The sequence below is a fragment of the Dromaius novaehollandiae genome, chromosome 3 (genome assembly GCF_036370855.1).
Source record: "Dromaius novaehollandiae isolate bDroNov1 chromosome 3, bDroNov1.hap1, whole genome shotgun sequence".
NCBI classification, from domain to species: Eukaryota; Metazoa; Chordata; class Aves; order Casuariiformes; family Dromaiidae; genus Dromaius; species Dromaius novaehollandiae.
The window spans coordinates 59,985,505-60,001,594 of record NC_088100.1 but is presented as its reverse complement, the minus strand read 5'-3'; the positions used below and the strand labels follow the sequence as shown (position 1 = coordinate 60,001,594).

Genomic DNA, 16,090 nt, shown 5'->3' with positions numbered 1-16,090 from the left:
GTGGTCTTCCGGTAAATCATTGTACTTGCCCGCAAATGTTGCAGACCATTGCCTTAATTAGCAAAACTTGTAAAAATCAATGCAAATTGCATCTAAGTATAGGGGGAAAAAAATCTAATGGTGCAAAACTAACATGCTCTTATAGCAAATGTAAGAATGATGAATTTCAAAACGGGAAAAAAAGGTACAATAACATCTTTAAGCATTGTATGTAAAGCTTTATGTGAAAACCTTATGTTAAAAGATAGCAGGAAGGGTAGTTTCTGCTCTTGATGAAAGATGCCTGACAGTTTTGGAGCCAGGTTAATACTCTGTTGTAAAAGATACCTTCTTTTAAAGATGGAATGCTGTGGTTTTTGCTTTAAATATTTGTTGAAAGCTGAAATGACGAAGACGGCATGTAGATTCTGACAGTGTTATCACTGTTTGTTTCAGAGGATATCTTGTGTGTGAAGTATTTTGAATTTTGTAACCTTTCTTTTTGCCTTTTACAGAGGGGTTACAATGAAATCCGTGAAGTTAAACAGTTTCATTTCACTGGCTGGCCAGATCATGGAGTTCCTTACAATGCCACAGGCCTGCTTTCATTTATACGGAGAGTCAAATTATCTAACCCTCCTAGTGCAGGGCCTATTGTTGTACATTGCAGGTGTGTACAGAAGAGGTTGATTCATTTTCCACAACTTCGTATGTGAGCCTTTACACTAGTCTCTTGTGAAGCATTCATCATTTTTGAAGGGTTTTGTTTTTGTTGTTCTGTTTTTGAATTGCCTAATTCACACTGCAAGCAGTAGGATTAGGCTGTCTACAACAACATTTGGAAATAACTCGATTCTAGTACAGTTTTCCTAAATAGAATAGTTGGAGATTTTCTTTTTCCTGCAAGAGCTGCATTAGCTAAATCATGGGCTTCAGGCTATCATTTTAGGTAGCCTACAGAAAATTTTGTGACAGTGCTCTAGAATGAAGTGTAGTTACAGCTGCTTTGGTAGTTTGGTGCTATATGTAATGTCTGAGCAGATTATTAGTTTAAATCTAAGTAAACAAGTCGATGAATGAAGATGGAATGAGGTTAGCGGCATGTTCTTTCCACGTAAGTTTTGCATGGTTTGTATTTTGGGGCGCAATCCTTTGCAAATAGAATTTTCTATCAGGACCATCAAATGTTTAATTACACTCTATAAATGAAGTTACTAATCTTGTTCAGATTTTAAGAATTCACTCTGAGAAAACTGTCTATAGGTCTATATAAAAACAAAATAAATCAAGAGAAAATCTTTTGCATAACAAATGTGCTGCCTGGACTGGTTTAGAGTTTGACTGTATGCTTGAGTTTCTTACTGTAGTATTTCACTTGAAAGTTATTCTTAGTCTTATCAAATAAAGAGAAGATCTGTTATGTTTTGAACTATATGAGCTTAATCATCCTTCTGATTTCAGTTTAACTAACAATTTTTTTTACTGTAAGTATTGATCTGGATGATAAATTTTTTGCTATTCCTAAGTGGATCAAATCTGATGAAAAATGGTTGTTCACCTCAAAAAATTTAAAGAAGAGAAGGGAAGATAAAGATTAGGTAATGATTGTGATGAAAGGGAATTGAATGGCTTTATAAAAATGCTCTCAGTTTAAAGGCAAATTTATAAAGTTTGTAGATGTTTTCATGGGAATATTCTTAACGATATTTACTGATTATTTTTAGTGCTGGTGCTGGACGAACAGGCTGTTATATTGTGATTGATATCATGTTAGATATGGCAGAAAGAGAAGGTGTTGTGGATATCTATAACTGTGTCAAAGCCTTACGATCCCGTCGCATCAACATGGTACAGACAGAGGTATGACACTTTCCCTTCAAAGGACCTGATGCTTTTTCCAATGTGCCAGATCAGAATTTTGCTGTTAGTTTGAAAACAGCAAACTCCTGGCAGTGGACCTAGTGAGGGATTATCTCCGTTAGGAGGCATTCTGGGAAGGTAATTCCAAAGTTGAAATTTCACCGTGTTGCTACCAGTGTTAAACGCACTTTATCCATTAAAGTTTGTGCTGTTTTAGCCTCATTAGGTTACCCATAGTATTTAGAGGAAGTTGGCACAGTTCACACAGTTTGCTGTACAGACAAGACATACGTCTGTTCCTAACTCTTGAGGTAAGTAAATAGTATAGGTGCTGTGTGAAAAATTTCAGGAGACCTTATTGAAATAATCAGCTATCTAGGACTTGGAATATCTCAAGACAAGCCAGAAAAAATGGGAAGAAACACTGTTCCTATTGGGATGCACTTGAGTTCATTACTAGCCTAGAGCCAGCTATCAGAAAATTGGTGCACTAGCTTGCACACACATAAGGAGAATACAGCATGCCAAATAATTGCTAATCACAGGTAGTTCTTGCAGAATTTTACACTTTCTGCTAGTATTACAAGACTGAAAGCTGTTTTAAAGAAGAAGATAAGTAAAGCCAGCAAGTCACTGGCATACATGCAGAAACCCACAAGCACCACAAGAAAACTGAAAACGCCCTGTTAAGTAGATTGTTGTGCCTGTGCTCCTAAGTTTTACTGAGTTTAAATTGCCTCTGAAGAAAACATCCTGCTTTAACTGCGTCCCAGGTATGATGAGAGTTTGTTGTACTAAAGCAATATCTAATAGATTGATGGACGCTACCCTGAATGAAATTTGTAGTGTTGCAGGTGATGCGTTTATCCTAAAGGAAGGAAAGATCCTTCGTTTCTAAATGGCTATAATTTTTTTTTCTTTCCCTAATTTGGTAGGAGCAGTACATCTTTATCCATGATGCCATTCTAGAGGCTTGCCTGTGTGGAGAAACTGCCATTCCTGTCTGTGAATTCAAAGCTGCGTATTTTGATATGATTAGAATAGACTCTCAGACAAACTCTTCACATCTCAAAGATGAGTTTCAGGTATTTGCAGTTCCTCCTAACTCTTCATGTGACAACAACCTTTTTTTGCCTCTGGCTACATTTAATTTATTTTAAGGAAAAGGATTTTCATATCACATATAATGTTTGGTCCCTTTCTTTTGTTCCACAAAATAAAGCACCCATGTTTACATTCTTTGCAAAGTTGTTTTTAAACATGGAATACCCTTCTTTGAATAAAATTGCAGTAATTATCTGGCTGGAATAAAGAGAACTGACCAGGAATCTGAGAGAGTTTTAGCTTGCATTTGCACAGCAAAAACACAGTTCTTTGGGGCTCCAAGACATCATCTTTGCTTTATGCCTTTCGGAAGGGGTGGTGGCACGTGGAATCCATTCAGTGGCACAGGGAGTCCCTTTTGCTCATGTGGTTTGAGTCCTCTTGAAAAGCACGAGCCCATCTAGCAAACCGACTGAAGCTCTTATTTTAATAATTCTTCATGTTTTCCCACATTGCAACATTTAAAATTAATAACTCTGTGAGTGCTGAGACCATTGCCTCTGAGTTAGATGTGCTGGAGTGTGACGTCAGCCTCCTCTGTTCCTTAGACGCTGAATTCGGTGACCCCTCGCCTGCAAGCTGAGGACTGCAGCATAGCCTGCTTGCCAAGGAATCATGACAAGAACCGCTTCATGGATATGCTGCCACCTGACAGATGTCTGCCTTTCTTAATTACTATTGATGGGGAGAGCAGCAACTATATCAATGCTGCTCTTATGGACGTAAGTGACTATCTCCTTTGTCTACATAGTATGCCGTGAAAAGCTGTGTAATAGGAGAGAGAGCACTTGCGGTTTTAAGAAAGGGTAATTCTTTCTTACTGTAGTGCCCATTAAAACAGTCTTAACAAAGAAGGGCGGCAGAGGGAATGGGTAGCCTCTTCCTTCCCCCTCCCCCCCCCCCCCACCAGCTTGTGTTGTTTCTTCAGAAGATTTGATATCTTAGTCTTCTGCATCCTTGTGTGACCCACTGGAAATCTCTCCTTTTCAATAGCGTCGTAGAAAGCCCTGGTCTCCAGCCCTCCAAATCTCAAATCTCAGCAGGATCTCAGAAATCTGCGCTTTGTTGGGAAATAGAGACTACCTACCTGAGCATTAGGTTACTATTGTTATTTTAGGAGAAAGGCTATGTGTGTTGAGGGAGGAAAGATAGAGGATGAGCAAAAAATGTTTCTTTGATTCAGGGGTAGGGAATATTTTGGCATTCGTGTTTTAAGTTGCGGCTGTTAAAGATCCTTGGAGTTTGAGTGGTGGTGATACCATCAGGGAAAAAGGTGTATTAATGGAAAGAACAGAGGTGAACCTGTTTATAGGTGTCTGATCAATAATACAGTTCATCACACAGATGCTGTCATGCGTCTCTGCCTGTGCCTACCATTAGCATTTCCAAAGTTGTTAGACCCTTAAAGCCATGTTTAGAGTAAACACACTTTATTAGTGGCCTGATTTTCAGAGTATCTCACTTTCCTCAAAAAATGAATTACTGTCAGAAACTGAGGTGTCAAGAGGAGATGCTGCAATGAAATGGAAACTAGCAGCAGCAATCATCAGGACTAAATGATATTAGTACTGGAGGTTCTGTCTGAGCTAGGAAACATTTAAACTGCTAGCAGAATGCAGTCTCTGATCTCACAGTTAGCTTTTGTGCCAGGAAAATAGAGGAGTAGCATGTGTGAGACCAATCTATTAGAGAGTCACTGGGGCTGAATGGATGAATTACAGAGCAGTGAGCAGAATTTTGGCAGCAACTAAACTGTTTAAAATTGCAGTTAAAATTGCATTAAACACCTGGACGAAATGGATGTGATATGGAGCAAGCACCTGAGGTGTATAGAGGAGTGATCTTTGGGGAGAAAAGGAGACAATGCAGGCTGAAAGGCTGCATGGCAGGAAGATGCTAAGTGTGTAACAGAGTGTGGCAGGCAGAGAGAGAAACAAAAAGCAATATATTAATGGATGAACAATCAGGGGCAAGTATGGAAAGACAGAAATGGTAGTAAGAAAAAAAGGGACCAGCACTACTTGTATTTCTAAAAGGAAAAAAAGCAGCAAAATTAAGCATATGCATTACCATAAGGGAACATAACAAGGCTCTAAATGCAGGGTAAAAACTGTGGGTGATAGAAGCTTTTTCTTACCCTTTTTGTTCTGTGGGTGAGAAGCTGGGTGAGAAAAGGATTTACAAAGCAAAAGAGAAATTGAAACCTTTCTTTTTCCGCAGTATACTGTGTCCTGTCTTCCCCCATGAAGGTATCTGCTTCCCAGTGTGACAGCAGATATCCTGTGCATTCTTTTTGAGAATCTGACTATCTGAACCTCAGTACGTTCTCTTGTCTCAGGAAGGTCTAGAAATGATGAGGAAGAGGGCTAGGAAAGCATCAGCCTAGTATATGTTTTATTCCTTGAAAATATAAGGGAAGAATCTGGAGTGGTTGTCCCTCTTTGCTCCCTGGACAGATCTAGGAAGTAGGACACAAGCTGCATGCCCACACAGCTCTCCAGACTTGCTTCCTGCATTAGAAAAAGGTAGCAAATGTAAGGGGAAAAAAATTGCCATCTTCCTTACTCTGTTGTCAAATAAATTCTGATCCTAAAGGCATCAGTTGTTTAATTTGTTACCTTCACAATTTACAGCAAGTAGAAGGGTGAATAAAAGTTGTATTTTTTTTTTCTTTCTGGGCCTCAGACTATGCTCTTCAAGGATATGTCAGTATACTACACATGAAGATCCCTTATCTTAACCTTCAAGCAAGCAAGCTTGCATGTCATAGTTGGTTTACCTATTCTTCCAGGTCCTTCTCCTTTAAGGAGAATTAATAAATTCTATTATTTTTTTAAATCAAATCTCCTAGATTAATTTACCCTACTTAGATCAGTAAAAAATAAACAAACTGCTTTAGATACAAGCATAGATACTAAACACTTAGCAGGGGCATCTCTACCTTGCATACTGCTGTCCCACAGCTTCATCTTCAAGTTGGACACTTAGATTCCCATTCACCTACAAAAATATTCACCATATTACTCTGTTTCTCAAATTAAGCTTTCAGAGTTTCCTTTCCAGTTCATATCTGTATTCCTTCATTGAAAGAACTCTTCCATGTAGAGTTGCAGATTGCCTGCAAAAAAGCCTCTGTACTCTCCTCTTCTGTTTGCTGCTAGTAATTCATGTGCTGCAGGGACTGCCCCCTCTGCTATTAGTTAATCTGAGACAACCTGTGTAGGGCCGGAAATCCCTATTTGCAGCTGTGCGTACTGCAGAAAGTAGAATTGGCTGTCACGAGAGAAAAATGGTACTTTTGCCTAAGCATGTCGTCCAACTATTTAACTTCTGCTTTCTGGTGGAAATTAGCCCCAGTAATCTTGATGCTCAGTTCTCCAGTCCAGTAAAAGTTGTCATAAGCTAGGCATCTAGTCCCAGTACATTGTCAGCCAATGCACTGCTTTGTTCCTCTCTGACTTGGTTATTCCTGTAGCCGCCGCCTTTCAAAATAGCAGTACTGCTTACAAATAGGGACCATAAAATGTGAAGAGTTTTCTAGCAGAGGAATTAAAAGGTTTTTTGTTTGATGGTAGTGCTTTGGGGAGCTTTCTTGAAAGTCTGCTTGATATTATCTCAAAGATAAACCTTTACTGAACAGTAAGGACTGTTCAAACCTCCTAAGAAAGAAGTGGTGATCCTGTGATTGTGGCACTGAAATAGAACTTGAGATTGAGCCTAATCCCCAGTTCAGTCATAGAGTTCATGTGTAACCTGGTGTGAATGAGCTAATCTTTTGAGACCTGTATATCCCTCGCTATAACACAGGGAGCAAGCTTTCTGCTTGGTCTCCCTGACGCAATGACTAGAGTGGAATTACCCAAGCCTCAGCTCAGCGAAGCCTGAAGAGCCTCTGCAGTGTCATGTGCGTATCTGAACTTAAGCAGGACTTAGGCCAGTAACGAAGCAGAATGCAGGCCCAAGCAGAGCAACCTCTTCATTCTCGCTTGAGATGACAATGTATTTTTAACAGCAGCTTTGATGATACGTGGTGTATTTGATGTCACAGCTTTGTTCTATTTATATGTTATTTCTGTTGCAGAGTTTGCATGGAAGTTATGAAGTACTTCCTCTACCAGTGCTAATAAAATTGTTTGCCTTTACAGAGCTACAGGCAGCCAGCAGCTTTTATTGTCACGCAACATCCTTTACCAAACACTGTGAAAGATTTCTGGAGATTAGTGTATGACTATGGCTGTACTTCTCTTGTGATGTTAAATGAAGTCGACTTAGCACAGGTTAGTCTGGGGTTTGATTTTTCCCTGTGCAGTGGTATGGATTAATCACTTTGGACCCTCCACCTGGTCAAAGTGCAGAGCAGTGCAGTTACAGTTACTCTGTTGCTCTGCTTTACAGAGACTAATTAACCTTAGGTGCTCAGTAAGGTGTGATGTCTGCAGTGGAATAAGACAGTGCTGAAGTTGTAACTTAGCTTTTAATTATGCCCATTTTGCTCTGGCGCAGGGCTGCCCCCAATACTGGCCCGAAGAGGGAATGCTGAGGTATGGCCCCATTCAAGTGGAGTGCATGTCTTGTTCCATGGATTGCGATGTAGTAAACCGAATTTTCAGGATATGCAATCTAACAAGGGTAAGCATTATCATAACAATATTTAACTGTTTTTAACACTATTTGGGCAATTATGGTTTTTACTTTTAAATGATATTAATGTTCTTCAGACATTAAACAGAAAAGAGTTGAGCATTGATGTCTAATACTAACTTCTAGTACTTTTCTTCAGCTACATAGTGAGCAAAGAGAGCATTAAGGTGAATGGCTGTAATTCTGTAATGCTCTCTGATAGCTACAAGATGTATTAGAAGTATTCTAAGTTTGTTCTCTGTACAGTGAAAGAAAAATCCATGTAATGAACGTATCATGACTGGTATTCATAGCTTTCATAAGACATTCTGTGTGATGAATCAGGAGCTGAAGGACTTATGGTGCTTATATAAGCAGTACCTTCTGCGTTTTAAGGTGTAAGAACCACAGCTTAGAAGACTGTGCCACTCCACAAAGTAGTGTGTGAAAAAACTCTGACAGTTCGTCTAGCTCTAAAGGCTTCTGCATCGCTTTGCCTCAACCTACATTTACCATCTTTTCCTCAGCTTCTGTAACAATGCCAGTCTTGCATGCTTTGTAGTTCTTTCACACATTACACCCTGTGTCTTTTTGCTGGCCTATATTGCTTCACACTGTCTCAGCATCTTCTCAAACCCCGTCTGGCAGGCAGTGCCACCTTCTCCAGATCACTTCTGTAAACTGCTTATTTATGTTGCCAACAGGTAAAGAGTTATAGTTCTGTGTGGCACCATCTGTACAGTTAACCAGCAATGTGTTTGAATTACCCTTGCTACTTATATCTTTCATTTAATACTGAACTTGCAGACCAGCAATTGTGACTTTCAGTATACTTTTAACTTTCATTAATGTTGAAAAGTAGCCATGGGGAAAGTAGAGATTACTGTGTTTGCAGAACTTTTTTTTCTTTTTTCTTTTGGTCATGTTTTGATTTCTCCAAAACCAGAGGTCAGTCTGCATTCAGCCAGTATTTTATCCAAACCCGTTATTTATTTATGTTCAAAGTTAAGAAAAACATTTTCAGCTCTTCAAACTCTTATTTAGAAACTACAGGAGGCTAAGGTGTAGGTACACTGGTAAATATTATGCCATAACACTTTTTCTGTTGTATGTTGAGATTACCTCATTTCTTTTTGGTTTACTTCCTATTTTCACTTTTTCCAGAATTTAACAATGATGTTTTTAATAGATTATTGATGCTAAGGGTGAATACACAGAATGGAGGGAATTTGTCCATTTACAGGAAGGCAGGATGAGTTACATTAGCGATCGATAAAACTGTGATGTTGTTTCAATGTAGTTACTTTTTAATCTTCTTCCTTGAGCCGAAGTTGTATGAATTCACAGAGAGCCTGCCATGCAGTATATAAATGTTGAAATCTGTCAGCAATGTAAACACTTACATTTCAAGTTAATTTTCTGTTTTGGTTTTCTAAACCTACCTGTAAAGGTGCTATATTGACCTAAAGGTCTTTGCTTTCCCTCAGCCACAAGAGGGCTATCTGATGGTCCAGCAATTCCAGTATTTGGGATGGGCTTCTCATAGAGATGTACCAGCTTCCAAGAGATCCTTCTTGAAGCTAATTCTCCAGGTTGAAAAGTGGCAAGAGGAGTGTGAAGAGGGGGAGGGCCGGACCATCATTCATTGCCTGTGAGTAGTTTTGGCAAAGTGAGTTGCTGCTCCCCAAACTAATGTTTATACATTAGTTCTTATTTTAAGCTCTAGCAGTATTCTAATAGCTACATTCTTTTGCATATGTTCTTGTTTCTTAAAAATATTTAAAAAAATAAAAGTACCTCTAGTACTGTAGATCAGCCTTTGGTCAACTTTCAGGTTTGTCTATGTTGGGTCAAGGTACCATGAGAAGGAGTATTGTGGATATGATACTGCAGTGACAATGTGTATTGTTTCCTTCTGTATATAATAGCATGTTTTTCAGGTACAAAATGTGTACAGATTGATTTCTTCTGTACAGTTTGATTTTTTTGCAGGTTTTTAGTGCTGAGTGCCAACTGATTATTTTTCATATACCTCTTGCGTATCTTCTGTTGTATTTTTTCCAAAAAGGCTACCATATTTTGAGTTTTTTTAGACTGGAATCTATGGCTATGTGAAATCAGAGAAATGTTCTGTAATGCAGTTCACTGATCCTAAAATATTGTTGGTAAATGACCAGTGGCTGCTTATTTAGTCTGATATTTGGAAAGAGATGGGGAGGAAGTACTCAGTTCATTAAACATATTATCAGCAAAATTACATCTAAAAAAAGAGCTAGCTTGGGGATTGCAAAGGCAGTATCTTTTCCTCCCTGCTTGGAGAATGACCAGTCTCTTTCCTACCTTATTTGAGTCTAGAGTTTAAAACTTGGAAATTGAATTATGCATTTCTCCTTCCTTTAAAAAAGGCTTCTATTTAAATGCTCAGAATTACCTTGTGACTGCAGTAATATTTGGGAACCCTTTCCACCCACCCTACCACAGTATCCATGGGACCATCTGGCTAATTTAAACTTAACAAGGAAAAGTGCCTATCCTAATTTCTTTGAAATGAAGATTAAAATACTTTGGACATTTTCCCAGAGGTCAACAAGATATCAAATCAGTGATGCCCCAGCATTAGTCTGGTTTCATAATCCTCCTACCTGAGGGTGATTTAAATGAATCTCCTCCTAGAATTAAATGGAAAATGTACTTGCTGTCGAACTTGGGTTTTAGCTTCGAATGCCTATATAAACTAGGTTATGGTATGCTGGGTGGCATGGTGGACTTTAAAGGCAAAATTCAAAATAAGTTATTGAGCGCAAGGTCAGAAATAGCAAATGTCTCAGTCCGAACCCACTGGAGCTTCAAGGAGATAGCCGAAGACTGATCTCCATCTGGTAGTCATGAGTCACTCATGCTTACAAAATGAAAGAACTGATACACTTATCAGGTGCTCTTTTATACAGTCATGATATTTAATTGGCTCTTTTCCTTGTGCATAGAAATGGTGGTGGCCGGAGCGGGATGTTCTGTGCCATAGGCATCGTGGTTGAAATGGTAAAAAGACAGAACGTGGTTGATGTTTTCCATGCTGTGAAGACTTTGCGGAACAGCAAGCCCAACATGGTTGAAACTCCGGTAAGTGCGGCCCGCTGAGGTTAACGCAGAACGATGGGCAGCCAGTGGAGTAATAAGCTCACTGCCCAGCGGTGCCTCCTTCGGGAGTGCTCCTGCCTGTGCTTCAGGCGCTCGCTCTTTGGGCTGTTGTGTGAGCTACACACTGACTCCTGCGTTCACAAAACAGCACAACCTACTTTGGATTTCCGTTGCAAGAAGAGAGTGAGCTGTGTTTTGGGGTTTTGGCCTCCTGTTGTAGTATATACTCAACAGAGGCTGGTTATGATTCTTACCATCAGCATTATGTTGGGAAATGTTACATCCTGTTGTGGAAATTTATTGTATGTACACGCCAGTTAGCATCGTAAGAGGCTAGGCTAAGCATTTACGTTACTTTTCTTGTAGTGGTTCAGCACTTTTCACAGAAAATGTTCCGAGTTAACAGAATGCACTTTAGGCTCCCAAAATAACCTCGTGTATTTGAAGTGAAGTTGCAGTGTGTCCTGCTCACGCAAGCCATCTTCAAGTTTTACAAAGCCTTCCCCTTCTTGGTAGGAATAAGCTGTAAAGTCCAGATCAGCTGGAGATATGAATATTTTACTACTTAATAACAGCTGCTGTTTTGGAAGCTGTACTGAATAATGATATATGTCTGTTATTCAGATTTCTAGTAGTTGAAATAATACCTCTGAACTTTAAAATCAAAGACATTGTGGGTTTTTTTGTTGGATATTAACATATAAGCAATATAAACATGAATTAGCAAAGCAATGACACTAAATGAAATATTTTTACATGTGCTACTGGAACTCGAAATCACCTTCTCATGAATCTTTATACCTGCAGTATGAATGCGTATCTATCCATGTGATCACTTTGGTCACCAAAACTGAACATTGTGGAAAGTCCTTTAAAAAATCATTAATCTGCTGAGTGAATTTTTTTCCTTCTGATAGCTGAATGTGAAAGCAAGTTAGACAGTGTTTTGGTGTTTCTGCCATTTGACTCTTGCACTGCCAGCAGACAGTGTCACTTTTCAGCCAGATGGCTGCCTGCAGCATAAAATTCAGAGATGCCAATTGAAATTAAAAATGTTTTGCAGTTTATGCATAGTGAAAATTGCTTCTGACCTTGTGAACTTGCATATTGAGCAAAGTGGCCGTAGCTGCCTTTTCACATACTGCCCTTTTTCTGGGTGTCAGCATTTGCTAAGGATCAAGTAGATTTTGTGGCATGATTTGCTTAATTATTGTTTATCACTTCCATCCATTGGCAGCAGATAAATTAAAAAGGTAGTTAGAATATTAACAGATAGAGCATCCTGTAGCAGCAGTAATATCAGTCTAGTTATTGCTGGTTTTGCTGCAAATACTTTACACTCTGCTGTGCTGTAGACGTCTGAGACAGAGCATATTGAATTGCTGCCTGGATTTCAGTCCGCTGCTGTGAGGAAAACAGGTCAGATCACATGGAAAATTACTTGTGTCGCTGTAAGGAGAGGCCAAGGTATATTGTGTGTGTTTCTGATAAATTATCTGTAAACTTGTATTTAGTTTCAAAATGGTCCTGAATTCTATTGTAGCTTTGATCTGCAGTTACTGAATTTCCGCAGTTAGGTGTTTCTGTGCTGTGTGGGTTTTTATTCAGAACTCTTGAACAGCAGCAGCTGTTGAGTCGTTAGTTAGAAAACAAACCAGGAAAACCAATAGAACGTTGTCATGTGCCCTACATGCAGCACGATGATCAGATAACAAAAACGAGCAGCGCAATAAAACCTTTAAGATATCCCCACCACTTCCTGCTAATGGATTACACTGGCTTACTTTGCAAACACAAATAAATCACAAGAGCAGGTTCATTTTGTTTAGTTGTAAAGGCAGTAGAGATTGAAATCATTTCCTTAGTTTTTCCTCTCCTTATTGCCTTCTCCTCTCTCCTTCCCCCTCCCTGTCCCCAGGTACTGCCTCTGAACAGCAGTCTTGTTGAGGAGAAATATTAAGCGAGAAGAGGTTTGGAGCTTTACTGCTTTAACTCCTCTTTTAAATGTGTGTCCCACTCTCTGACATTACATTACCACTACTGTAAAAGTGGGCTGCAGGCCCAGAGAGCTTTGTATCATAGTTCAGTGTTCCCAAGCTATTAGTATCAAGCAGCAGGCACTAGTGTTAGCTACTAACTATCAGCTAACTTGAACATAAATTAGGGTTGAGGTTCTTCACTGCAAGAATGCTGTGACTGATAATGAGAGCTTCTCGTGTTTGATAACTAGTTCAGAAGCTGAAAAAATCAGGGAAGGAAATCATTGCATTTCATGGTTGGTTTTTCTTTCCACTTTGTTGGTTAGGCTGAGTTTTTAAATCAGAACTAGTAACACACTTGTGTAATAGAAAAAATAAAAAACCCAAATATGTCAGACTTGAGAATGAAATTGTACAGTAGTTAACAAAGAGTATTCTTGTTTGTAGGTGTCACTGCTCTTTAATATTTTAGAACTGTGATTTAAGTTTTTTCTGTTTTTTTTTTTTTTTTCTTTTTCCCCTTAAAGGAGCAGTACCGTTTCTGCTACGATGTTGTACTGGAGTACCTGGAGTCTTCTTAGTTAGAATGGATGTGATAAAGTTCACCAAATATATGAATCTCAATAAGCTGTTTTGACAACAGTTCTTGATCCTGTGAAGAAAGATTTTAGGGGAAGAGGGGGGAGGGGATTTTAAATTTTAAATGCAAAGTATTTTTCATATGAAGTTGTGTATCTTAATAAAAGAACTCATTCTGTTTCTATGCCTGTATACAGTATCAACATTTAGTGCCACATAAATACTGTTTAATGAAAAACAGAGCCAGAAGAGATTTGCGCAAATTAGGATTTTTCAGTGTATATGCAGCCATCTCTCAATTACGGTAGAGCGACCATCTGTTGCATGTATCAATATTTCCTATATGGTATTAATTTTCTTTCTTTTTCTTTTGATACATTGTTAAAGTAAAATAACAGTGCAGGTTGATAGTAAGGTTCATTCTTTATACGTTTCAAGTGTTGCATATATATATATTATATATAGAAAAAAAAAAAAACTGGCTTATTTTGTTTTAATGTGCAATGATGGCTGGATCACGTAAGGATCTTTATAAAGGAACTTAAACATAAGCCAAAGACTCAATTGTAAATATGTCTATATGGAGAAAGCACATGTATTTATTGTTTACTTGCATTCCTTTTTTGATGGCTGAAGAAAGAAGAATCATTTTTCTTGAAGAAAGCTTTTTTTGCTGAAATCAAGTGTAAACAATTTTTGTAGTTTATTTTTTGTATGTTTTAGTGTAAGTAGAAGACATACTTTTTATGCATAGACCAAGAAACATTGGTATAGTGGTTTTGTTGTGTACATGCTTGTGATTCAAATCCATGTAAACAACTCACTTATAGAAGGTCTTTAACTACAGGACCAAAATCAAAACATTTTGCTGAAAATGTATAGTTTTTCACAGTTGCATTAGCTAAATACTCATCAAAAGACTCTAAATGGAAGGACACACATCAAAATGGCCTTGCCTATGACTTGTACAATATTAGAAGTAATTTTTAAGCACCATTATGATTTTAAGAGAACAAATTGTTTAAAAAAGAAATTCAAGCACAGATCAACAGGACAACTGCTGGACAACAAGAAGGCACTAGGTATGCCCTTCAGGGTAAAAGGTATTTGTTTAGCAAATTGTAAAATTAAGCAATGTTTATTTTGGTGTTTACAAACATGTAAGCTCTGCTTCCAAGAAAGCAAAATTTGAATAAAATAATGCCAGATTCTGGTTATGGTGGTGGTGTACAAAATATTACTGTACTTTTGCTTAGTTTGTATCCATGTGTTCACAAGTTTTCATATATTTTGCCAACTAAAATAATTCCAGTCTCTTGTTGGTCTTTTTTAGAAATGCCAGTAAAATAATACGGTGCTTACAAATATTATGTAAAGTAAGAGTGAATTAAACTTTTATTTAAAGATTATTTTATATCATTTCCTATTTTGATAACTTCTTACTTACTGTCATTGATAAGGAGTCATTCTTGTCTTGGAAGAGCTGCATACTTGGATAAGGAAGATCTCAGAAGGAATTCATACTGTTTTTCACTTCAGTATTTCAAAGGGTATTTGGAAAGAATCCATTTCATCTGCATGAAAACAAGAACCAAACATAAAGTTTCTTTCTTTACTCTGGACACATGGACCTGTTCAATACTGTAAATGGCTGAGAAATGTTCACACAATTACTGCTTTTCAGATTTTTTTGATACCCCTGTCCATATTGTATACAGACCTACCTCTTCCAGATCTAAGAAAAAGAAAAAAAAACAACCAAAAAAACCCCAGACTCTTTTCTTATCCAATGCTAGTTCCTGCCTATGAAAAGCAAGGTAAACAAGTCAGGTTTGAAAAAGTTTGAGATCTGTCGTCTTAATACTCAAGGAAAGGGAATTATAAGTTGCCTGCAATAGAACTGCAACATCTCCTGTCTGTCTTTATGAGGCCATGGAACTTCAAATGCCATTCAGCTAACTTCAGCTGTCAGGATACTGTATATATCATCTAAAGCTAGCTGTCTTCAGTGGAGGCAAAGCAGCACCTCCACAGACTGATTCATCCTGCCTGTTAGGCATCTTTCTGGAATTAGATGAATTGGGCTCTGGAAGAGCCTTGCTCCATTGACCAAAAAGAGTGTTGAAAAGATTACACTAGTCTAAAAGTTTTGTCTAATTTTTCAACAGTTAGATGAGGTGAATAGCTCTTAGGACTGTGGAATGCCAAAGCCAGAATTCTGTACTGACCAGAACAATTTCTTAAAATTATTTCTTTCCTGACCAGAAACGCGGCATTATCATTCGGCTGAATGAATTGTTATTTTCAAGGACAGCTCCTATGTTGGGGATGGTGTGGTCCATCCCCACCAGAAGTTCATAGTGCTTGGTAAGGTCTTTGGGTCTGATTTACCTTGTGCATTGAGCACAAATGGTACAAATGCCAGCTGGCATTACAGCACACTGAAACAGAAAGGATACTGTGCGTGCACAGTAACTCTGCCTCAGTTAATTCAGGTATTTTGACAGTCACGTAGTTTCTGTAACTCAAGCCGATCCTGGCAACTGAATGAGCTTTGCAGTAGCTAAAGGTTGAAAACTGGGGGAAATTCCAAGGCCTGGGAAAAGTATGGGGAGGGAATGGACTGGGCTGTGTGAGAGGCACCTCGGAAATATCCACTTCCAGTAATTGTATATCTTGATGTCCTTTAGGCAGAACATATTAAAAGTAGCTACTGAGAGCAAATTCAGAAAGAGGCAGACTGCTTCATTATGCCAGCTCTTTCCCCTCTCTTATCTTGTGCAGTGGCAGCAAATGTCAGCTTTGTTTTCTAGGAGCATTGGCTCTCTTCC

At 38.4% G+C, this 16,090-nt stretch overlaps 1 protein-coding gene across 6 annotated transcripts in view; it reads left to right on the top strand.

The window, feature by feature from the left end:
• Nucleotides 1-14,668, top strand: part of PTPRK (protein tyrosine phosphatase receptor type K) — a 403,334-nt gene extending 388,666 nt beyond the window's left edge. For all 6 annotated transcript variants that reach the window (XM_064508961.1, XM_064508963.1, XM_064508960.1 and 3 more), the window contains 9 exons: nt 495-649; nt 1,704-1,839; nt 2,775-2,924; nt 3,492-3,665; nt 7,089-7,220; nt 7,447-7,572; nt 9,051-9,214; nt 10,548-10,683; nt 13,208-14,668. In XM_064508961.1, coding sequence (XP_064365031.1) covers nt 495-649; nt 1,704-1,839; nt 2,775-2,924; nt 3,492-3,665; nt 7,089-7,220; nt 7,447-7,572; nt 9,051-9,214; nt 10,548-10,683; nt 13,208-13,261 — 1,227 coding nt within the window. In that variant the 3' untranslated portion in view covers nt 13,262-14,668. The remainder of the gene's footprint in view (nt 1-494; nt 650-1,703; nt 1,840-2,774; nt 2,925-3,491; nt 3,666-7,088; nt 7,221-7,446; nt 7,573-9,050; nt 9,215-10,547; nt 10,684-13,207) is intronic.
• Nucleotides 14,669-16,090: the final 1,422 nt, after the last annotated feature.